The sequence below is a fragment of the Ascaphus truei genome, chromosome 1, assembly GCF_040206685.1.
Source record: "Ascaphus truei isolate aAscTru1 chromosome 1, aAscTru1.hap1, whole genome shotgun sequence".
Classification (NCBI taxonomy): domain Eukaryota; kingdom Metazoa; phylum Chordata; class Amphibia; order Anura; family Ascaphidae; genus Ascaphus; species Ascaphus truei.
The window spans coordinates 536599115-536623674 of NC_134483.1; the positions used below are offsets into that span (position 1 = coordinate 536599115).

Below are 24560 nucleotides of genomic sequence, written 5' to 3' on the forward strand. Positions count from 1 at the left end.
TGCAGTTGAAGCACTGTTTGCTAATTGATCATGGGGAAAGACACATGCACATGTCTGATACGTGTCAATGTGCTCACAATTGGTGTTTGTATTTACTGTATAGATAACATTGGAATCACACATACCTAAAGAAAATATAAACTTATTCTCACACATGAAGCATATAAGTAAAAAAAAATTATTATATTGAGGCGATTAAATATTTTTAAGGAAGTCAATTACTTATAGTGACTGTTCCACTACCCCATTTAATAGGGCATATTCACGTTTTTAAATGGAAATGGATTTCCCAAACAAGTCAATGAAGCAAAGACGTTTTAGTTTTGAAGATACCATCGTGCTGCTTTTTACATTTATGGAAATATATTTCCCTTGGGGAAAAAATTGGTTCCTTGGAGCTGAACTGTTTAAGGATTGCTGCTCGGGGACTGCGATATCCTCTCCCAGAATCCTCTCCCAGTCTTAACCCTACTATTTATTGGCAGTCCTACTATTTGACATCAGTCTGGACTTTCAGCTTCGCCTGCCAGGTTGTATTTTTCAAGGCTTCAGGGACTTTGCCTTTTTAGTTACCTTCTAAAGATCCCAGATGACTTGATTTTGTAAGCTTTTATGAGACCCCCGACTTCAGTGATAAGCCCACCCTTTGGTAACTCATTGATTTCCTGAAAGTAGATCTGTTGCTGGCCTCTCTGGCATTAAAAATAGCAAATTAATACCAGGGACTGTACCGTGGCAGCCAATAAGAAAGAGTCCCCTCTGGGGATGGTAGCAGTCTTCAGCCTAAAGGGGATGGAGGTGGGAAAAAAAGAATTTCTTTGTCTGATCTTGTCTATTTTATATTCTACAGTGGACCTCTGCTTTGAAATGCCCATCATAAGCCTCGTAGACTCATTTTGTTTTTCCCATCAGAGGTCTGCCTGATTATGACTAAGCGTTTATTGCTTTCATATCCATTTTATTATTAAATGAGTTTGGGAAATAAGCAGCTGTGACTCTGTAGCCTCCGAATTCTGGAGATTGACATTTTTTTTTTTAGATTTAATGAACCACAACTGCAACTCGTAAGACGGGAAGATGTTCCAGAGACGCCAGTTTGAAATAAGCAAGACCTTTTCCTTAAAATTGTTTTCTTGTCAGCTGTGATAAAGATGTCATCCTGTCAGCCCCGGCTACTGCACAGTGCATATCATGCCGAAAGGTGACAGCTATTGGGAAGAAAGAAGAGTTCTCTTCTGTAAGGAGCAGGCACTGAAGCGACCACATGATTCTGTGATCCAGCTCGATGAGTGTCATCTATGAGTGTCCACAAAGAGATGCAGACATGAACATTATACAGGTTGCATCACTTGTTTTGCTTTGTAGCCATCTCCTGAAGGATAACCAAGCTGTCAAACAATTCATAATTTATGCCTTAATGCTTCCACTTCCTGCCCTTTTAATGGAGACCTGCCTTTTAAATGTGCGATAATCTGTATTGTATACCCTTTTTTGCAACAATATCACGTGCAGTTGAATCTTGAAAGTCGGAAGTTTTTTATATTTGTAGCCATGCATAATAATGACTGCATACATCTTCCCTGTTGGCAGTTAGTCCTGGTAAGTACAGGCCTGCCAACAGTAGTTATGGAGGTTTTCCCTCACACCCTGGTGTGGTGCCCTGTGTAAGGAAGGGCGTGGCTGTATGCTCTGAGTCCCTGGATAGTGACATCAGAGATGCGCCTGCCCCCTGAGGTATAAAGGGCACAGCACTGTCAGTTAGTGTTGTTGGCCAGCAGTTGCGTGAAGCAGCTGGTAAAATGTATGCTCCTGCATAAGGGATTGGAGGAATACTTTTGTGACCCTAGTGCTGTAACTAGCGGTAGCAGAGTGACCAATCAAGTCTGTCTAAGCCACACTGTGTCCAGGGACCTGGCGCAAGGGGGATATCCCTAGGAGACAGGGAATCCCACTTCAATACGGGAGGGCGTACCTGGCAAAGGGACAGCACGATGAGATGTGCGGCTAGAGCCGGCAGCTGCATGGGGCAGTCTGCTACATCCCAAACCACAATAAAGATGCCATGTTCAAAGATACCCCCGCTGTGTGAGTGTGAGATTACTCTGCAGTGGCAGTCACCACCGAGAAGGAGTTCCTCACCAGGACCATCTCCCTGCGGAAGCATAGATCCTGATGAGCTGGAGGCGCTGCACATGAAGTAAGTTGGACTCATCACCACTACCTCAGATACCTGTCCTGATGACATCCCCTAATACCATCAAGCGGGAGACTCAGGAGTCCTGTTACTTGCAGGTGCACCACCATACACGATCACGTAATGGGGACCGGTTAGACCACACGGGCCAATGTGAGATTGGGTGGGTCAGACAAGGGGGGTCCACCCGTTACATATTATACACACATATGTATTATAATTACATGAAAGGTGGGTTCCACTAAACCAATTCATTTATCAGTAGCCGTTATTTAAAAAAAAAAAAAATTGTTAATAAAAATGTTTTTACCAGGAAATAATACATTGGTAGCTACCTCTCATCTTCATGTATGTCCTGGGCACAGAGTTATGGCGACTACATGGTTCCATTAAATGAACAGAGGTTATACATTATATTTAAAGACATTTCATGGACAGTTAGAGATAATATATGTAACAAAGGCAGGAGTAGGTGGTATACCTTTTTGATGAGTTGCTATGCTACCACTTACTCCAGCGGTTTTCAGACTTTTTTTGATTAAGGAACCCCATAATTATAGTGTGAAATTCCAAAGAATCCCAACCCTCTCTAATAGCGCGTCTGAGATCAGATGCATTGTAAGGAACCCCAACCCTCTCTAATAGCGTGTAAAAAAAAAAAACCCCTCTCTAATAGCGCGTCTGTGATCAGATTCATTGTAAGGAACAACAACCCTCTATACTAGCATGTCTGAGATCAGATTCATTGTAAGGAACCCCAACACTCTCTAATACGCGAGTCTGACATCAGATTCATTGTAAGGAACCCCAACACACTCTTATAGCGAGTCTGACAGATGCATTGTAAGGAACCACGACCCTCTCTAATAGCGCGTCTGAGATCAGATGCATAGTAAGGAACCACAACCCTCTGTAATAGCGCGTCTAAGAAATGACGTATTGTAAAATTCTTCTGAATTTGGTACTGTTTTCAAATGACCTGGAAATTGCAGGGAACCCTTTTAGCGGATGCCCCGGGAACCCCGGCTGAAAAACACTGACCTGCTCCCTAGCCTTCTGATGTTAGTACATGGAATAAAGGACCAACACCGCTTCTCACCCTTCTTTACAGATAATATATGCATGTTAGATGAGTTATGTTTGTCAGTGTTCTACTTAAAGAACCATAAGAAGCCACGTCACTTTTAATTATAAGAACCATGTTAGTGTTAAGATGTAACTTTTGTTACTAACAAGATATGAAGTTTGTGCATTCACCCAGGTAACAGCCTAAATAACTTCCCTGGGTGGGTTCCCTTGGCACATGTTTTGGACAAAGTATTTTCCATGCTGCCAGGGAGACTACAGAAAAATCTTGACAAATAAATAAAACCTAAAATGTACATAAACATGAGTTGTGCGTTAAAATTAACATATTGTAGTCTATAAACCAACAGGATATAAAAATACATGGTGATTTGTCTCCTAAGAAAATCTGTATCTCATCACAAAAATACAAATGTTTTCAGTTTCTGAATGGGCTCCAATCACAGTCTTTAAATTGGCTTTCCTTTGTTTCATGTAAATAGTCAAATGTCTATATTTTTGTATCTGTGGATTGGATGGTGGCTTTAATTTCTGTCTGGCATCTATTTTAGATTGTAAGCTCTTCGGAGCAGGGACTCCTCTTCCGAAATTTTACTTTTATGTCTGGAACACTTATTCCCATGATCTGTTATTTGTATTACAAGATCTGAAATCTTGTATATTTGAGGAAGTTCTGATTGTAGCTGCGAGAGGCTCGATTGCCAGGGCAAAAAGAAGAGGAGAAAGGAGGCACCCCTGTCTACTAGTTCCATTCTTAATTGTTATCAGGTTCCTCTCCCCCCCCCCCCCCCCTGGAATCTTCAAAGTGGCTGTCTGTGTCTGATAAAGGGCATGGACCCATTGTAAAAAACAAAACAGAAAATCCAAATGCCTCTAACGTTTTATCCAGAAAATCCCATTTTATCCTGTTAATCTAGGAAGTACAGGGAGAGGGAGTGGCTCAGTAATCTAGAACAGGGAGAGGGAGTGGCTCAGTAATCTAGAACAGGGAGAGGGAGTGGCTCAGTAATCTAGAACAGGGAGAGGGAGTGGCTCAGTGAGTAAAGACACTGACTAGCACTGAGACCCATGGACCCATTGTAAAAAACAAAACAGAAAATCCAAATGCCTCTAACGTTTATCCAGAAAATCCCATTTTATCCTATTAATCTAGGAAGTACAGGGAGAGGGAGTGGCTCGGTGAGTAAAGACACTGACTAGCACTGAGAGTTTGAAGCAGGGGAGCCTGGTTCATTTCCTGGTGTTGGCTCCTTGTGACCTTGGGCAAGTTACTTTATCTCCCTGTGCCTCAGGCACCAACAAATAGATTGTAAGCTCCATGGGGCAGGGACCTGTGCCTGCAAAATGTCTCTGTAAAGTGCTGCGTAAAACTAGCAGCGCTATACAAGAACATGCTATTATTATTAAGTATTGGGTTCAACCTGTTAGCCAGAATTTTACTATACATTTTCAGATCTGTGTTAAGCAGGGAAATTGGTCTGTAGCTGCCACAACAGAGGGTCCTTACCCTGTTTAGGGATCACCACTATATTCGTTTTCGTCATCTGTGAGGGTATTTGTTTTTCCGCTAAGAAAATCGTTAAATAAATCAAATGGACACGGGCTTAGGATTCCTATAAAGTTTTTATAATACAAATTTGAAAAAACATCTGGGCCAGGTGCCTTTGACAGCTTCAATGAGCTAACTGCCCTTACTACTGTAGCTCTGAGTTATTTTTGCATTTACAATGTTATGATCTTCCTCTGTCAGTTTCGGAAGGTTGCCACCTCTAACATAATCCTCAATCTGGGACGGGTCCGGGATTTTAGAATTTGGGTCTGAGTTATCTAGATTATAGAGGTCCATATAGAATTTAGCAAATTCCCCTGCTATCTTAGAGGGGTTGTACTGTAAGGCACTTCTCCTCCTTTCATTCTAATAGCAGGAACCAAAGTTCTCGACCTAATCCCTCTGAGTTTATTTGCCAATAAACGGTCCGCTATGTCTCCCTTATCTCCCTTATCATAATACATCTGTTAAGTCCACGTCAGGGCCTTCTCTACATCTTCTAATTGCAGCCTCTTGAGTTCTACTCTTGCCTGACTCAAAATTGTATAAACTTTACTCGACGGATTTTTTTTGTGTGAGTATTCTAACTATTTTTGTTCTCTTTCTATGTCATGCTGTTGAAATGCGCTGTCCTCTGATCGTGGCCTTGTGTGCCTCCCATAGCATTGCTGTTGATTCTACAGATCCGTTATTAATATGGAAATAATTTTTAAGCGACTCTCCAATTTGAGTACTAATCTTTCGGTAATTCATTAGGGAGTCATTCATCCTCCAATGAAATTATCAAGCTCTAACAAATGAGAGATTGAACAAGATCGCCACGGGGGCGTGGTCTGACCACTTAATAGGCCCTATATCTGAATGGTCCAATATTTTCAAGATATTTGGGGCTACAAATATATTATCGATTCTAGAGTACGAGTCGTGTGGGGGCGAATAAAAAGAATAATCCCTCTGTCCTTTGTGAGCCGCGCCAGGCACCCCACAGACCAAATTCTTTAAGTAGCAGTCTAAATGTCTTTGCAACACTGTCTGATCGCAGTGTGTGGATGTTCTGAGTCCCTCATAGATTCCAATGTTTCCCTTAAAAAATAAATTTGTCCCTCGTTGGGAGCGTAAATATTTACTAACGTAATCTATTGGCCTTAGAGGAGCCCGTGAACCACAAGACACCTCCCTCCTTTATCTCTTGATTTCCAGTGGCTGAAACGGAATACCCTTTTTTATCAGTATCGCCACCCCATTTTTTTTTTGCTAGTAAAAGACGAGTAAGATGCTATAGGGAATATCCCGCTGAAAGTATTCGGGGGCTCCTGGGTGTCAAAATGTGTCTAGCAGAAAAACAAAATTTGCTTTCATATTCCTAAATTCTTTTAGGTCCAATCTGCACTTACAATTGCTATTAAGGCCTTTAACATTCAAGGACACTAACTTCAATGGCGCTTGACTAGTCGTTCCCATTGTCATGTCTCTCTCTCATGGGAAAGTTGTGAACAGAAAACATTAATGGTTGCGGTGAACAGGTGGGGGTAGAAAGAAAAATAAGGGAACTTTCCCCCTCCAGGAACTTGGATAACACAAAAAACCCCCACCAAAAACAGAAATTAAACTGTAGAGAAAGATGTGTAACCAACCACTCATCCCAATTTTGCGGCCAAACCCTGGCGGGCATATGGACCTACTGGAGGCGGCTTGACGTCAGGCATACAGGGCTTCTACCCAGCCCACACGCTCCGCCTTCCTCTATTCTCAGTCTCCTTCATCCGAGCCATTGCCAGGGCCCGTAAACAGAACGGTCTCCGTTTTTAATCCACCAATCAGCAGACCAGCTTCCAGGATATAGACTGTAGACTCCAAATCGCTGATGAAACTGTCCCTACAAAGGTTATAAGAAATAAAAATGGGGGGAAAAAGCAGAGGGGAAGCAAACATTATAGATCCGTCGTCGTAAGTAGACGGATCGCCAATTAGAGGAAACAGCCGTGGGCTCCAATTAAGTCTTCCAATGTTCTAGAGAACCGCGGTGGGGTGACTCGACGAGAGTCCCTCAAATACACAGTCGGTCTTAAATCTTTTATTTCCAGGCAACCTCAGCCGATCGATGGTCATCTGTGTTGTCGTCCCAAGGTCTTCGGTGCTGACCTGATCATCTCTGGGGGTTTAACGCCGGCAGAAAAGATGCTGATTCCTTGGGGTAATGGAGCGAGACCGGTCTGCCTTCATGGTTGACTAGAAGGCGGAATGGCAAGGCCTACCGGTAGAGAATACCCTTTTCCTGGATTACCGCCGTCACTGGTCGAAGCCCTCTTCTCCTCTCAATTGTCATCCTGGACAGATCCTGGAGGGCTTCTGCAGACACCGACTCACGGTCATCACTGATTCGTAAATTCTGCCTTCGCTCCCTGTTCTCCAGATCATCTATACCATCTCTCATAGCTCTTATCTCTTCATTAAGACGCAGGACCTCATCGTCGGTGTTTACCTGGTTTTGTAGGGAAATGTCCATCTTATTTTCAAGCTCCATAGTTCTTTTAGCCAATAAAGAAACGTCTGTTTTAAATTCCTTTACAGCTCTATGCAGAGCCAACTGAAAGCCTGCTTGCATTTCTTTAAGCATGTTCTGGAGGTCCTGCTTTGTAATCACTGTGTCTCCCTCTGCCATTCTCAGCTCTCTGTTAGAAGCAGCTCTCCCCACTGCCTCCTCCCCTGCTGTGGCCCTCTTCAGAGTTTCTCAAAGTTGCTTTTCTATCAGGGATATCCCCCTCAGGTCCCGCAACTTGCCTCTCTCCTTCTTTTTTTACAGTTGTAGACGTGCGCTCGGCGGCACCATCTTTGGGTTTTTTTCTGCTGTCTGTGCGCACGCCCCCGTGTTTTGCTTTTTGATCATTTTTCGTGCTTCCACCAGCAGCATTCGTTTTGATAACTTTGAATAAGCAATATGATTTTTTTTTCTCCTGCTTTTTGGACTTTATACACATGTATTGCCGCCGCCGTCGCGTGCGCTTATAGTAGAAGCGGCGCGATGGCTTGGTCACGATCGCTGGAAGTCAAGTCAATTTGATTTTCCCAGCAGCGCAGCGTGATGTGACTGTCGCCGCTGTCGGCGCTATAAGCGCAGCCTTAGTTTTCTTGGCTGCTGCAGTACAATAATCTGGAACATCAGTCGCATCATCAGTTATAATCTACGATCTGCTAAATTAAATCTAGTCGAATAAGTGTAATAAAACATTGAGTAATACACCTTCATTTCTTACTTGAATCTCATCACGTTTCTTTTAAAGGTAATTACGTTTAATTTACATGGCATAAAAATTATTACAATCTACAATGCTAAGTGTGACCATTTTCGTTTTTTGTATGAATTCAGTGTTTGCTGCCTCTCCACATTTGCAGTGCGGAGCCATAGAACAAGATGCAATCGAGTACCGTACGTGTGCGTGTTTTACTTTGTATAATGCCATCCATATGGGTAGCTCTCATTATAATTAGCAAACGGACGTTTCAAATGGGATCAAATAACCAGGAGTTAAAGGAAATTGAGGAAAATGGATTCCATGCCCTGACGACTTACATCTGGAGTATGTATGAAAACCATAGGGATTTAGGAGGAATGGTTATAATAGATCTTAAAGAACACTGGAAAGGAATTTCGGAGATGCGATTTCCAGATAATAGAGCAATAGCACAGAATAAGAAGGAAATCAGTATATATGGGCTACTTAAATGCCAAACACCGGCCCGGATGCAGTCATACAGGTCAACTTTGCCTGGTCGTAGAAAAAGCTTCTGGAGCAGCTCTTCTGGCTGTGCTTCCAGGGTAAGGCAGGAAGTAAACAGTTAGCGAAGCGTCCAGAACGGGAAACGCGCGGGGACTTGCTTTGTTCTAACCACATTTGGATTGATGATCAGAAACTCGTCTGAGTCATCCACCTTTTAAATTATAGACAGGAGAAAGGGGCGTACCAATTGTGACTTTGGGAACGGGCCTGAAGATGGGGTTCATCCCCCAAACTGTTGCCCTTAATTAGTTTGCTCTGTTTAGGTTTGCTCCCTCCTTCTGTTTCAATACGATACTCCCTTTAGTTTTTATACGTATGGGATCGTTTAATGATGACGTTGAGGAATGATGGCACAATCGACATGTGCTGGAGAGGCTGTGGCCATTCTGGAACTCAAAGGGTTCCTCTCAACAAAGAGAACATTGTACGTGTGTTGACAACACAGTCTTACCACCTTACCACCCACAAGAGACGAGGTAAAGATTGTAAAAACACTGCAGATTATTGTGTTACTATGAAGACATCTGAAGTTTACAAATGTTTATATTTTAAATACTTTTTAAAGTACATTATTTATTTTTAAATGGTGCCAATCGCCTAAATCCATTACATATAGGACTGTCATTAGTGAACTTTGGTTTTAGGAGGGAATATTCCTTTATTTTTTAAATATTTCCTTGAGGGCGATCGCGACGTCGCTGATGACGAGAACGGAAGAGAAGTATCCTCTTCCGTTCCGCATCTGGTCAGACAAGAGCGCAGAGCACTCTCCTACAAACTGAGAAAAACGCCCGTGATGCCACTACTACGTCGTGTGACCCGTGGTGTGCCACACCCCACAACGTGGTAGCTATTCATGAGGCACTCAAGGAGTTAAACTATGCTGCCATCATTTATCCACTGAGACAAAGATACTTGCTGGATAGGGTTAAAATTAAATGGACCTGTGAAAATTAGAAACGTATCATCTCTCCCTCCCCCCGGAATCAAATATGTGGAAGGGTGATTGAATATTTTGAAGGAAGCCAATTACATTGAGGTAACAATAACAAAATTGACCTGTACATGGTGCTGCCCCTTTAAGGCTCAGATTGATGAACATCAAGTTAAAGCGCATTAGCCTCATGTGCTTAGTAAGCGGGAGAGATGTTTATGTTCAGATGTCTGTGAAGTGTTTTGTTCCCCCAAAAAAATCTGTCCATCTGGACGTGCATCAAAAGCATTTCACATCAACAAAACTGTGCTAATTAGCTTCTTCCAAGTCGTTATCCAAACTGTGAGTAATAAATCCGCACTGTGATATTCTTGGAATTTCGACATGTTTAGAATGACGTAGATATTTAAAATCGATGGTTTTCCATTCCTTTAACATTCTCAGTTGTGTGTGTGTGTGTGTGTGTGTGTGTGTGTGTGTGTGTGTGTGTGTGTGTGTGTGTGTTACCGGGGAAGGTCGGCAATCGAGGGTTATGGGTTCTTGATCTGTGATTGATTCCCATGAGCATTCTGTAACCATCACAATAAACGTGTTCAGCTAGTGCAGGGGTGGGCAACTCCAGTCCTCGAGCCATCAACAGGTCAGGTATTCGGGATATCCCTGCTTCCGCACAGGTGATGCAGTCTTTGACTGGGCCACTGGTTGAGCCTCCTGTGCTGAAGCAGGGATATGCCCACCCCATGTCCAACTTGAACATTCTTTGAACAAAACAAAAAAGCAACACAAAATGTTTGGGTGCTGCATTACTGTAAGCTAAAGGTTTAACTTGATGTGGCCAAGTGTCATTGGCGTTAACTGGACGTAACGATCTGACTCCAGTTGTGTGCAGGTGTGGAATGATGCATTTAGTATGACTTTGTCATTGTGTTAAATAGACTCTATAAACCATGTTTTGTTTCCTCTACTAGATCGACACCATGGGACACCAATGCTGCTGGATGGAGTCAAGTGCGTTGGCGCAGAGCTGGAGTATGACTCGGAGCAGAGTGATTGGCATGGGTTCGATTAGAGGGTCCGGGATGAATCCCAAGAGGCATTTTGCAACTTAGCGCAACTCTGCTTTAAAAAAAAAAAAAAAAAAGATGATGATGGTTTAGCCATGGTAACTTATGGAATTGGTGAGGAACCTATACATTTTCTTTCAGTCTGGGATATATAAAACCCCTTCAGTGCCCGAGGGGCTGCAGCACTGTGACTTGCAGAATTCTGTAACACTGAAGGCGTTTTCAGCATCACTCTGGGCTGCTTCAGTGAGTGGCTGGGTATGTGGGGCTGCTTCAGTGAGTGGCTGGTATGTGGGGCTGCTTCAGTGAGTGGCGGGTATGTGGGGCTGCTTCAGTGAGTGGCTGGGTATGTAGGGCTGCTTCAGTGAGTGGTGGGTATGTGGGGCTGCTTCAGTGAGTGGCTGGGTATGTGGGGCTGCTTCAGTGAGTGGCGGGTATGTGGGGCTGCTTCAGTGAGTGGCTGGGTATGTGGGGCTGCTTCAGTGAGTGGCGGGTATGTGGGCTGCTTCAGTGAGTGGCGGGTATGTGGGGCTGCTTCAGTGAGTGGCGGGTATGTGGGGCTGCTTCAGGGAGTGGCTGGGTATGTGGGGCTGCTTCAGTGAGTGGCGGGTATGTGGGCTGCTTCAGTGAGTGGCTGGGTATGTGGAGCTGCTTCAGTGAGTGGCGGGTATGTGGGGCTGCTTCAGTGAGTGGCTGGGTATGTGGGGCTGCTTCAGTGAGTGGCGGGTATGTGGGGCTGCTTCAGTGAGTGGCTGGGTATGTGGGGCTGCTTCAGTGAGTGGCTGGGTATGTGGGGCTGCTTCAGTGAGTGGCGGGTATGTGGGCTGCTTCAGTGAGTGGCGGGTATGTGGGGCTGCTTCAGTGAGTGGCGGGTATGTGGGGCTGCTTCAGGGAGTGGCTGGGTATGTGGGGCTGCTTCAGGGAGTGGCTGGGTATGTAGGGCTGCTTCAGTGAGTGGCGGGTATGTGGGGCTGCTTCAGTGAGTGGCGGGTATGTGGGGCTGCTTCAGGGAGTGGCTGGGTATGTGGGGCTGCTTCAGTGAGTGGCGGGTATGTAGGGCTGCTTCAGTGAGTGGCTGGGTATGTCGGCTGCTTCAGTGAGTGGCTGGGTATGTGGGGCTGCTTCAGTGAGTGGCTGGGTATGTAGGGCTGCTTCAGTGAGTAGCTGGGTATGTGGGGCTGCTTCAGTGAGTGGCTGGTATGTGGGGCTGCTTCAGTGAGTGGCTGGTATGTAGGGCTGCTTCAGTGAGTGGCTGGGTATGTAGGGCTGCTTCAGTGAGTGGCTGGGTATGTGGGGCTGCTTCAGTGAGTGGCGGGTATGTGGGGCTGCTTCAGTGAGTGGCTGGGTATGTGGGGCTGCTTCAGTGAGTGGCGGGTATGTAGGGCTGCTTCAGTGAGTGGCGGGTATGTAGGGCTGCTTCAGTGAGTGGCGGGTATGTGGGGCTGCTTCAGTGAGTGGCGGGTATGTGGGGCTGCTTCAGTGAGTGGCTGGTATGTAGGGCTGCTTCAGTGAGTGGCTGGGTATGTGGGGCTGCTTCAGTGAGTGGCGGGTATGTAGGGCTGCTTCAGTGAGTGGCGGGTATGTAGGGTTGCTTCAGTGAGTGGCGGAAATGTGGGGCTGCTTCAGTGAGTGGCTGGGTATGTGGGCTGCTTCAGTGAGTAGCTGGGTATGTGGGGCTGCTTCAGTGAGTGGCGGGTATGTGGGCTGCTTCAGTGAGTGGCGGGTATGTAGGGCTGCTTCAGTGAGTGGCTGGGTATGTGGAGCTGCTTCAGTGAGTGGCAGGTATGTAGGGCTGCTTCAGTGAGTGGCGGGTATGTGGGGCTGCTTCAGTGAGTGGCGGGTATGTAGTGCTGCTTCAGTGAGTGGCTGGGTATGTAGGGTTGCTTCAGTGAGTGGCTTGGTATGTAGGGCTTCTTCAGTGAGTGGCTGGGTATGTGGGGCTGCTTCAGTGAGTGGCTGGGTATGTGGTGCTGCTTCAGTGAGTGGCGGGTATGTAGGGCTGCTTCAGTGAGTGGCGGGTATGTGGTGCTGCTTCAGTGAGTGGCGGGTATGTGGTGCTGCTTCAGTGAGTGGCGGGTATGTAGGGCTGCTTCAGTGAGTGGCGGGTATGTAGGGCTGCTTCAGTGAGTGGCGGGTATGTGGGCTGCTTCAGTGAGTGGCTGGGTTTGTAGGGCTGCTTCAGTGAGTGGCGGGTATGTAGGGATGCTTCAGTGAGTGGCGGGTATGTGGGGCTGCTTCAGTGAGTGGCTGGGTATGTGGTGCTGCTTCAGTGAGTGGCGGGTATGTAGGGCTGCTTGAGTGAGTGGCGGGTATGTAGGGCTGCTTCAGTGAGTGGCGGGTATGTGGTGCTGCTTCAGTGAGTGGCGGGTATGTAGGGCTGCTTCAGTGAGTGGCGGGTATGTAGGGCTGCTTCAGTGAGTGGCGGGTATGTGGGCTGCTTCAGTGAGTGGCTGGGTATGTAGGGCTGCTTCAGTGAGTGGCGGGTATGTAGGGCTGCTTCAGTGAGTGGCGGGTATGTGGGGCTGCATTTGGGCATACGAATCATTGCACTTAGACACATGTAGAAATGCCGGCAGATACGATGCCTTGCCTGCTTGTCTGATTGTACATAGTAAAGCTGCGGGCAAACTGAGAGTCTGCAGCTTGCTTTCTGCAGAATGAATATTCCTGCCCAGATATCTTGCCTCGCTGAACCTTCCCAAGTCCAGTAGTGATATGATTCCCATGCCTAACGTTTCCATTACATATTGTACCCCATTCCAAATTATATATTGGGAGTAGCATACTAAGTAGGCAATTTATCAAATGGTTTCAAAACATGAGGTTAAAACACTACTGATATTCCTGCTTCAGCACAGGTGGCTCAATCAGTCTCTGCTTCAGCACAGGTGGCTCAATCAGAGTCTCAGTTTTCGACTGAGACACCTGTACTGAAGCTGGGATATCCTGAAAACCTGACCTGTTGGGGGGTGGGGGGGGGGGGAGGGAAGAAAGAGAGTTTTTGGCCACAAAATCTGGAAGTACGATGCAAAGTGCTTTTGCTCCAATCATTTGTCTGCTGCATTTACAGTTTGTTAGATAGGAAAGTCTGCCAATTCTTGGCGTGACCTATAACAGATTTTTATATACTGTAACAGTACTTTGCGGCCTTGACGATCTTTTGTGCGTAAGTGTGTATACTGTATGTTCCTTGTATATATACACCAATAGCTGAGAGATGCGCACCAACCTGAGGTTATTAAATGTTAGAAGTCTATTACTGGCGGATACAAACACAGAATCTCTTCCTGTCTGTAGTCATTTCCTGCTTGATTTTAACTTTTTATTTTTTGTGTGTTATTACATTTTATATCAAAAGTCATTATTCGTTTAAATATGGTACTGGGAATTTGACCTTCAATGTATGTTACAAATCAGTTGAAACATGGTAATGAATCTAGACTGCTGCTAATTATATATATATATATATATATATATATATATATATATATATATATATATATATATATATATATATATACGTATACACCGCTTATCAGAAAGAAGATGGGATTTATACATATAGAGTTTATTATATGTATAATAGCCTTATTCTAGCGGGCTGTTTGGGCTGTCTTTGCCCTAAAATCCCCATTGAAATCTATTTGGAACTTTGGTCGAACATGGCCCTGAATGACCGCTTCAGTAAATATAGGATACGGCCCTGTGTCTTTAACCAAAATCCCCTTAATCTTGGCACAATGCTACTAGTGAAGTGGGAAGCCAAGGGTGGAACCCTGCTCAAGATACTAGAATCCATGTGCAAGTCAACTCTCCCAACCGCCAAGCTCGTGAGAAGATATATGGGATTCTCCTACCAGTATTGCACCAGTTTTCCTGCAGAGGATGTTTGATACACGACCCCCTAGATTGTCACTGCCAGTTAAGAGAACCACCTGTAAAACGTATTGCGGAATTGGAGCAAAAAGGTGAATACATCGTAACGTGACTTGTTACTTCATGAGGTTGCCGACAGTCACCTGGGTGACCTTCTTAAAACATTGTACAGTGGCCACCACCATCACATCCCGTACAGTCTCACATCCTTGAGCTGATGACACCATTTACCAGCATGGTGATAGCACAAAGTGTTTCAATTGTGGTTGCTGGGGTAGGTAGTCGTATAGTCGTAATCACCTCCACTTCCCAACTCAGGCTTTGTACGCCCATGTGGCATTATGCAATTGTTTATCCACAATATCTCTGATCTCCCTATGATGTATTAATACATTCCAGATCACATCCCAAAAATATATGCCATCACACTTAATACAGCTCAACCCCCTTATAACGCTGTGCTTTGGGTCCAAGGAATCACATCGTGTTATAAGAGGATCGTGTTAGAAATAATGTACAATTGTATACATTGTACAATAAAGTATTTAACATACCAATAATCGTGTTGTAAAGTATTCATAAATACGAAAACTGGGAGCCACGCTTGCATCGCGTTATAAGCGGATTCGCGTTGTAACGGATCGCGTTATAACGGGGTTGAGCTCTATCTTCAAATTCCTAGGTTTCAAATCTTGCAACATACAGGTATCCATCCTTCTTCAAGCGATGTGGTCATTGGGTTGTGGTGTGTGGCTTATTTGTACAATAACCCCAGTGTGTCTGCGACTCCAAATGTATGTCACGTTTTGAGGAATTATATTGTTGGGGACAGTAAGGAAAACACTAAATTATAGTGTATAGAATGAGCAGGATGGTCACCTGGTGACTTAAATTACTAGTTATTGATCCTGGAGAGGCAATTGTTTGCAGGCAATTGATGTGTATTGGGCATGCAGTACAGTACATAAGATATCTTTGACTGGACATGACCTTTTACACACCCCAAAAGTTGCATTGTGGCTCAACTTCTGTACGAACAACAAATTATTCTCCAAACAAGCATCTCTTTGGCCCATAATCTTAATTCATTCCTATGCACTGCATTTGTGGTATTTCATTAAATCTAAGCTTCTCAGATGTTGAAAGCATTTTATTTATAGTTTGTAAAAAAAACAAAAAACATTGTAGGATTGAGTAAACAACCCGCCTCTAATCCTATGACTTCAGCACTCCAAGTTAACCTTCATCAGGAGTTCTTAGAACAAGACGTCTTCTATTAGAATTCATATATTAATTATGAAGAAATTCATTCTAATTTTAATTGGATAATATACAGTACAGTATACAAAATAAAAAAACATAAAGTACATTAAATGCACACCTAATTCAAGTAGTCACATAAACTGTAATTTTTGACCTTTCATGGATACAAATAAGTTGTCTAAATACAGAACATGCTGTAACTGGCCACTCTTACCCTGTGGCCTAAATTCATCAATGCAAATAATCTCGTGCTATAAAACTGGGCCATTGATGGTTTCCGAAGAGGTTTTCCACCTTTGCAATGGGGCACTGTTCTAAAACAATTAGGCTACCATTTCATCTAAGACTGTCCTGTGGGACCAATAAAAGGAATCAAATATATATCATTTATTATTCTTTTTACATGAACCATCATTTATTTAACATTACTACCACAATTACTTTCCTTTTCCCGTCTGGTGAATGTTTTTTTTTTTTTGTAAATCACTTTCTGCCGCGACTGCCATTTCTACTTTAACAGTATTTCTCGTATGAAATGTCTTTTCCGTGTACACTTGTTTTCCTGCTTCCTGTTAAAGACCTAGAACAAGAATGTAGTTCTGTATTGAAGGAATTGGGTTTTTATGTGCCTGTGTGCAATTATTTTTTCAGTAATAAAGTAATAAAACAGACTTTCCAAGCAAATGTGTGTATGTTGTTAATATATCTGTTCTTTAACACCAAGCCAAGTTGTCGTATTTTATAAGATTGGCACCACCATCACTTTATTTGTAGTTGACCAGGAGTGACCAAATCCAGTCCTCAAGGGCCACCAACAGGTCAGGTTTTAAGGATATCCCTGCTTCAGCACAGGTGGCTCAGCCAAATACTGCACCTTCTGCTGAAGCAGGGATATCCCTAATACCTGGCCTGTTGGTGGCCCTTGTGGACTGGAGTTGGCCACCTCTGTAGTAGACTGTATCATGTATCAACCACTGTTTCAGTGAAGAAATTGTCTTCTACATGTATTTCCTCTGAGCCTTTAATCCTCTAGTTTATTGTATGACCTGTAGTTTTCCTCTGAAAAATCTATATCTTCATAACAGGAAAGCATTGTTTAGTTTGATCATACTGAAACCTATAAATTGGTAGCAGATAAAGGCCATTACTAGTCTACCCATTTCCCATATGCTACAAAATCCGATAGTCCTACAACCTACTCTATGGCTTGGTTTCAGTAAGCCACAATGCCGTTTATAGGTCCCTTATCCGGACGGTGGCACGATACCCCCGTATTGTGGCTTAGTGAATCGCGGCTATCACCCTTTCCTAAAACTTCCTATCCCTGTAGATTTTCCTTCTATTGGTCGCACATATATTTTTAATTAATAGACCATATTTGCCTTTGGCACTTTGGTTGAAAAGCTATCACTTGATGCTGCTGCTCCTTCAGTAAAATAGAACGTCCTCAAATTCCCCAGAAGTTTGGTACCCTCCAGCGTATCACCATTAGGGATATGTTTGAAGTTTTGATAAATGGATAAATTGCATCACTTTAAACACTGTGTGACTGTATCAAGGTGCTTGTCATCGGAGAGCAGGACTCTTTCACGGGACCAAGCACCAGACATGACATCAAATAAATAGGTGTATTTCGGCCGGAGCCAACCGACGCAGCACAAAGTCATAATAGAGTTTATGCTCTCAAACTTCAACACAAGACAGGGAATCCCAATCGCTTAGGTGTCCGGCGGCACCAAAATGACTTTCCCAGAGCAGCTTCCACTTCTGTAGTACAGAGTATTCAGGCAGCGCTGGATGCAAGTTGCAGGAAGGCAAGTTCAAATCTTCCAGCTTGCTGTACAAGCAGCCTCGACTTCGGGAATCTCTGGCACGTCCTCAGAGTCCCGTTCCCCACCCCCCCTCCCCCAGATTGGTCGCTGTTCATCTAGGTTCCCAGTTTCCATAGGAAATCATGAACGGGGCAGCGTCCAATCGAAGCACAGATGTTGTGTGGGGAGCCAATCACAGTGCGAGGGCTTGTCTGTGTTGGCCAGTCCGCGCTGGAGGTGTGACGGGGAGCCGAGGCGGGTGGGAATTACGAACCGACCAATGAGAGCAGAACCTACCGCCCCTTGCTCTCAGTGCCGGCTTGCTATGTCCTGAGAAGATAGGCACCTCTCCGTCTAAGCAGAGAATGGCTCTGCTCTTCGGACCAACGTCTCCCATATAGAAAGAGTGCTCATCCCCACCCTCCATTGTCACCAATCTCCCCATGGAACCAAGCCAACCCGGGCTCCTGGACGTGCAGACTGGGCAATCGTATTACCAGCCTAGGAAAGAAAGACATGCATCTTAACATTGCACTACATACATTTAACTCTTCACATGCTGGCCACATGAGCCACAGGTAGATCAGATGGATAGGGGCGAGAGACCAGGCTTAACCTTTAATATCCTGGTCTCTGGACTCCTACCGTCGAGAAGTGGTCATAAGAGGAGTCTGGGGAGGACAAAGTCAGCACAATATTTTAAATGAGCTGTATTAAAACGTTCGCCTATAACTGGTCCAGTTGTCTCCTCTCTGCATCAAATAAATCTGCCAGTTTCAGGTGGAGTGAGCCTTTGCTCCTATGAGATCTGCAGTAAGATTAATAATCTTTGTATATGGGTCGTGGGCGCAAATTGATGCAACTGCAAATATTTCCTCTGTTTTGGAGCACGTTACACCATTTTTATACATATGGTGTATACACGTGTTTTAATGCTTCGGCTGTAATGACGTATGCACCACTATCCCATCTTCCTTTCTTCCAGTGTGTGCGTGTTAAGGTCCTAGCCTTCCCAGCACGACTTGACTTGCTTTACTGATGGAGATGTGGCCTTGAGGTCACACCAAATCATCTATGCCAGTGGTTTTCAACCTTTTTTTAGATTAGGGAACCCCAGAATGCGATTTTGAAATTCTGGGGAACCCCAACCCTTCCCCCCCCCCCCCCCCATCGCCCCGTCTCTATTCCCCTCCCCCCTGTCGCTCTGACTCTCTCTCCCTCATACACACTCCCACTCTCCCCCTCTTACACACTCCCACTCTCCCCTTCTTACACACTCCCACTCTCCCCCTCTTACACACTCCCACTCTCCCCCACTTATATACCCACACTCCCACTTATACACACATACTCCCACTTGCACACACAAACAAGCACACACTCCCACTTATACACACACACACTCTCCCACACACTTATACACATACAGACACACACACTCCCCCACTTATATACACACACTCTCACTTATACACACACACACTCTCCCACACACTTATACCCATACAGATACACACACACACCCACTCCCCCACTTGTACACATACACACACACACACTTATACACACACACTCTCCCACTATCCCACTTATACACATACATACATACATACATACATACATACATACATACATACATACACACATACATACATACATACATACATACATACATACACACATACATACACACACACTCTCCCACTTACACACACTCTCCCACTTACACATACAGACACACACACACCAACCACTCGTCCTCCCCTGTACGAGAGCCTGCCCTCTCAAATTCCTCTCTCACCCCCTCTTGACAAGAACAGGCAGGGAGATGAAGTGACCAGGCGGCTGCTGGTTCCTGGTTCACTGCTGTGTGGGGGCGCTACCCTAATGTATGCTTAAGTAACCCAGCCTAAGAAATGTATGGTGTTTGTTCCCAGAGTCCTTTCCTTCCCAGTAGATCTGATCCTTGGATCTCCTTAGCATTTAAAAAAAAAAACCCTCAATTACATTTTTAATGTATTATAATGTAAAAAGCATTTTTGTTTCTATAGCAACTATTTACAAAGTCACATCCCCTTCCTCTTTTGAAACAGGCTCTGGCACCCCTTTGTTAGCCCTTTTCTTCACTGATCGATCACAGGAGAACGAATCGATCTGCAACTTGGCTAATTACTTATCATTGTGAGGATTGTTTCAATGCACATTTTAAAGGGAAAATTAAATACAATTGGAGAGAAAAAACGCAGCTTGGACTGCTGCTTTACGCCCTGCTCATGGGTCCGTACAATCCTGGCTCCTCTTTCAGATGTTGTGATGTGATACTACATACTCTCGCTATGCACCATCACGACTTGTGTACTGCTCAAGGATGTCTTCTCTCTACCCCTTTTGTGTCTCTCCTGCCTTAAACCTCTCTCACTGTCTGCCCCACACCTCTGGAATGCACTTCCCCTCAATACCCGACTAGCACCCTCTATTCACCTTTAAGACCCATCTTAAGACCCACCTCCTTAACAAAGAGTAGCTCTGTGGCTGATACATACATACGGTGTATAGTATGTATGTATGTATGTATGTACGTACAGTTAGGTCCGGAAATAATTGGACACTGATACAAGTTTTGTTATTGCGGCTGTTTACCAAAATAAATTTACGTTTCCGTTAAATAATGAATATGGGCTTAAAGGGCAGTCTATCAGCTTTAACTTGAGGGTATTCACATCCAAATTGGAGGAAGGGTTTTAGAAATTACATCTCTAATATGTAGCCCCCTCTTTTTCAAGGGGCCAAAAGTAATTGGACAATTGACTCAAAAGCTGTTTCATGGACAGGTGTGGGCTATTCCTTTGTTATTTCATCATCAATTAAGCAGGTAAAAGGTCTGGAGTTGATTCCAGGTGTGGCATTCGCATTTGGAAGTTATTGCTGTGAACCCACAACATGCGGTCAAAAGGAGCTCTCAATGCAAATGAAACGGCATCCTTATGCTGCAAAAAAAAAAAAAAAAAAGCCATCAGAGAGATAGCAGGCACATTAGGAGTGGCCAAATCAACAGTTTGGCATATTCTGAGGGGGAAAAAAAGAACGCACTGGTGAGCTCTGCAACACAAAAAGGCCTGGACGTCTACGGAAGACAACAGTGGTGGATGATCGTAGGATCCTTTCCATGGTAAAGAAAACCCCCTTCACAACATCCAGCCAAGTGAAGAACACTCTCCAGGAGGTAGGCATATCATTATCCAAGTCTACCAAAAAGAGAAGACTTCACGAGAGCAAATACAGAGAGTTCACCACAAGGTGCAAACCATTCATAAGCCTCAAGAATAGAAAGGCCAGATTAGACTTTTTGCCAAACAATATCTGAAAAAGCCAGCCCAGTTCTGGAACAACGTTCTTTGGACAGATGAAACTAAGATCAACCTGTACCAGAATGATGGGAAGAAAAAAGTATGGAGAAGACTTGGAACGGCTCATGATCCAAAGCATACCACATCATCTGTAAAACACGGTGGAGGCAGTGTGATGGCATGGGCATGCATGGCTTACAATGGCACTGGGTAACTAGTGTTTGTTGATGATGTGACAGGAGACAGGAGCAGCCGGATGAATTCTGAAGTGTAGAGGGATATATTGTCTGCTCAGATTCAGCCAAATTCAGCGAAGTTGATTGGACGGCGCTACACTTTACAGATGGACAATGACCCAAAACATACTGCGAAAGCAACCCTGGAGTTTTTTAAGGCAAAGAAGTGGAATATTCTGCAATGGGCGAGTCAATCACCTGATCTCAACACGATCGAGCATGCATTTCACTTGCTGAAGACAAAACTTAAGGCAGAAAGACCCACGAACAAACAACAACTGAAGACAGCTGCAGTAAAGGCCTGGCAAAGCATCACAAAGGAGGAAACAGCGTTTGGTGATGCCCATGCGTTCCAGACTTTAAGCAGTCATTGCCTGCAAAGGATTCTCGACAAAGTATTAAAAATGAACATTTTATTTATGATTGTGTTAATTTGTCCAATTACATTTAAGCCCCTGAAATAAGGGGACTGTGTATGAAAATGGTTGCAATTCCTAAACGTTTCATACAATATTTTTGTTCAACCCCTTGAATTGAAGCTGAAAGTCTGCACTTCTATTGCATCTTGGTTGTTTCATTTCAAATCCATTGTGGTGGCGTACAGAGCCAAAATTATGAAAATTGTCAGTGTCCAATTATTTCCGGACCTAACTATGTCTTTATATAGCGCCATTAATGTACAGTACATAGTGCTTCAAAGCAGTAATACACATGACAATCATATAAATAACATATAATACAAATAACACATAATGGGAAGATGTGCTTCAGCCATAAAAGTAACATTTAGTATCTAATTGATAGGTAGAAAGAACGTACAGAGACAGTAGTGGGTGTTCTGGTAAGTGACTGCAAGGGGCCAAGGTCGATGTATGAGGTGTATAGTATCAGCCACAGAGCTACTCATATGCTTCGTTAAGGAGGTATGTTTTAAGGTGGTTCTTAAAGGTGGATAGAGAGGGTGCTAGTCGGGTATTGAGGGGAAGGGCATTCCAGAGGTGTGGGGCAGTCAATGAGAAAGGTTTAAGGCGGGAGAGGGCTTTTGATACAAAATGGAGTAGAGAGAAGACATCCTTGAGCAGAATGGGATGGTGTATAGATTCATACTTTACATCGACCGTGGCCCCCTGCAGACGCACTCACAAGGAACATCTTCCTATGGTCTCTGTACGTTCTTCCTACTTACCACGTAGATTGTAAGCTCTTCGGGAAAGAGACGCCTTTTGCTAAATGTTACATGTATGTCTGAAGCGCTTCTTCCCAATATGTGTTATTTGTATTTGTTATTTATATTATTATGTCACGTATATAACTGCTGTGAAGCGCTAGGCACATTAATGGCGCTATATACACGTAGTCCCCTTTCCCTGTGTCTATGGGAACTACGCATGCTGAGTACCTCTCTGGCGTACAGGAGGCCTGATCCTCCGCCACTGGGAGCCGGGGGGGATCGCGATCTATCTGGTGACAGCACCTCCACCTGGGAGGCATCCTAGCGCAGCTGGATAACCCCTCACAGGACCCAATACTGTCAGGGAATAAATATACACACACTGGTATAACGAACTTATCTTTACTGACACATACACGTAATACCCAATAACAGCACAGGCCACACAATGCAATACCCACACAATACAGTATGTATCACCCCGGTGGAACCCCCAAAGTACTGAGGTGCCTGGGCACTTAACCACCTTAGTGTCCACACACAAAGCCCACCCAAAGAGTGTATGGAGTAGTGCTACCCCGTGTGTGGCCGTTGGTGCACGTGGTACCTTCCTGGTCTTAGGCCAGACCAGGGCGACTTGAGATAGTGGATCCGCGGAACTGCAACGTGATCCCACGATGCATCTACCGGATCGTGTCCGCAGGCGTCCGCCTCTTGAGGGAGCTCCAGCTGGAGGGTGTCCCTTAAAGTCACTGATATTATATGCCTGGGTCTGGTCCCAGACCGCAGGCCGCGCACAGTGTGTCCATCACCGATGCACTAATCCTACTGCTTGCTATTGGGGAAGTGTCCCTACCTATGGGCCTTCCCTGTAGCAGCCACAAGCTGAGGTGAGTCGGGGCCTAGCTGTGCTCTATGAGGAATCTCTGGCCTAGTTCAGGGGCACCCTGAACACATCCTCACCCTGCGTTTTCCCATGTGGTGAGCACCCCCTGGGGCTGCTGGGATATGTAGTAGTGTCCACCGCAACTCTTGTTCAATGCGCGTGCGCAAGGACTACACTGCGCATGCGCGAAAGGCAAGATGGGCTCCGCAGCACCGGAGCGTCTCCCTGCACCTCGCCGGGTCCGACCGCAGCTCCGGCGGCACCCGGACGTCCCTCTGCAGCCTCCCCCCGTTCCCGCACCCACCACGGAGGTAAACTGGGGCCGGGGCTACATAAATAAAGATATACATACATACATATATATGTTACAACGCTCTTAAGCCCTTTGGATCTACAGCTGTTAACGTATAAAGTGCCTCATAACTGGAATCCTTCACAGGAGCCATTTATTATGTGTAAGTAATTCCAGATTCTGTTTACTGCAATAGCTGAATTCCACATGTCACATCCCTTACAAATATAAACTCTGTTTAGCATGAAAAATGGTAAAATGACACTAGTGCAACAGTTAATTGTAAATAATGTAACAATAACACTCTAGGGGGTCTATGTATTTTTGTGTATCCTATTCCTGTGTGTATCACAGCTGCAAAAGGGAGCAATAAAAGTACCATATTTATCAACACTTTAAACCCCATTGTATCCTACGGGGGTTTCCTTTTTTGATGAATCTTGTGCGCTCTCTTTTTGCTCCAGGCTTGTAGCTGAGCCTGTGATGCATTACCCCCTCTGTCCTTTCACTGACCGCAATGCACTGCTATTTTTGACAATGCTTTTTGCTGGGGATGGCAGGACACTGGTCCATAGACAGGGTGACAGACATCAGATCAGTGTATAGATGGAATTCTTGTTCCCAAGAGCTTACAGGTAAATGGAGTATGGTTAGTGAAGAGAGAGGAGTACGTGTATCTGAATTAAATGCATAGAAGAGTTTACTAGACCTTACCAGCAACCAGCACTTGACGTATTGTCAAACAAATCATCCCTACTAGGTCCATGCTTACAAAGTGATGCTATTCCATGACTCCAGGTATGGAAAGGCAGCTTGCTGCCCAATCGAGTGAGTGGATCCATATTTGTATAACCTTAATGTACTATGATTGCTCCAACTACCTGAGCTGAAAAACTATATGTTTTCTTAGCTGTTCCTCAGATGTAACGCAGCCCAAATCCCTGCATCGTTGAAGTCGTCGCTACAATCTCGCCTCATCAAGGTATTTTGTGTTCCCTGCAATTGGTTGTTGGGTATATAGCGTCTAATTGGACAAGATATGAAGCAAATGTTAGACGAGGAAACAGCCACG

General features: G+C 44.6%; 1 protein-coding gene across 3 annotated transcripts in view; it reads left to right on the forward strand.

Annotated features, from left to right (window-relative positions):
• Nucleotides 1-16429, forward strand: part of ADISSP (adipose secreted signaling protein) — a 183612-nt gene extending 167183 nt beyond the window's left edge. For 2 of the 3 annotated variants that reach the window (XM_075572792.1, XM_075572801.1), the window contains exon 6: nucleotides 10511-16429. In XM_075572792.1, coding sequence (XP_075428907.1) covers nucleotides 10511-10611 — 101 coding nt within the window. In that variant the 3' untranslated portion in view covers nucleotides 10612-16429. Of the gene's footprint in view, nucleotides 1-1039; nucleotides 2105-10510 lie in introns of those variants that run through there. The other variant, XM_075572819.1, reaches the window with a different exon arrangement.
• Nucleotides 16430-24560: the final 8131 nt, after the last annotated feature.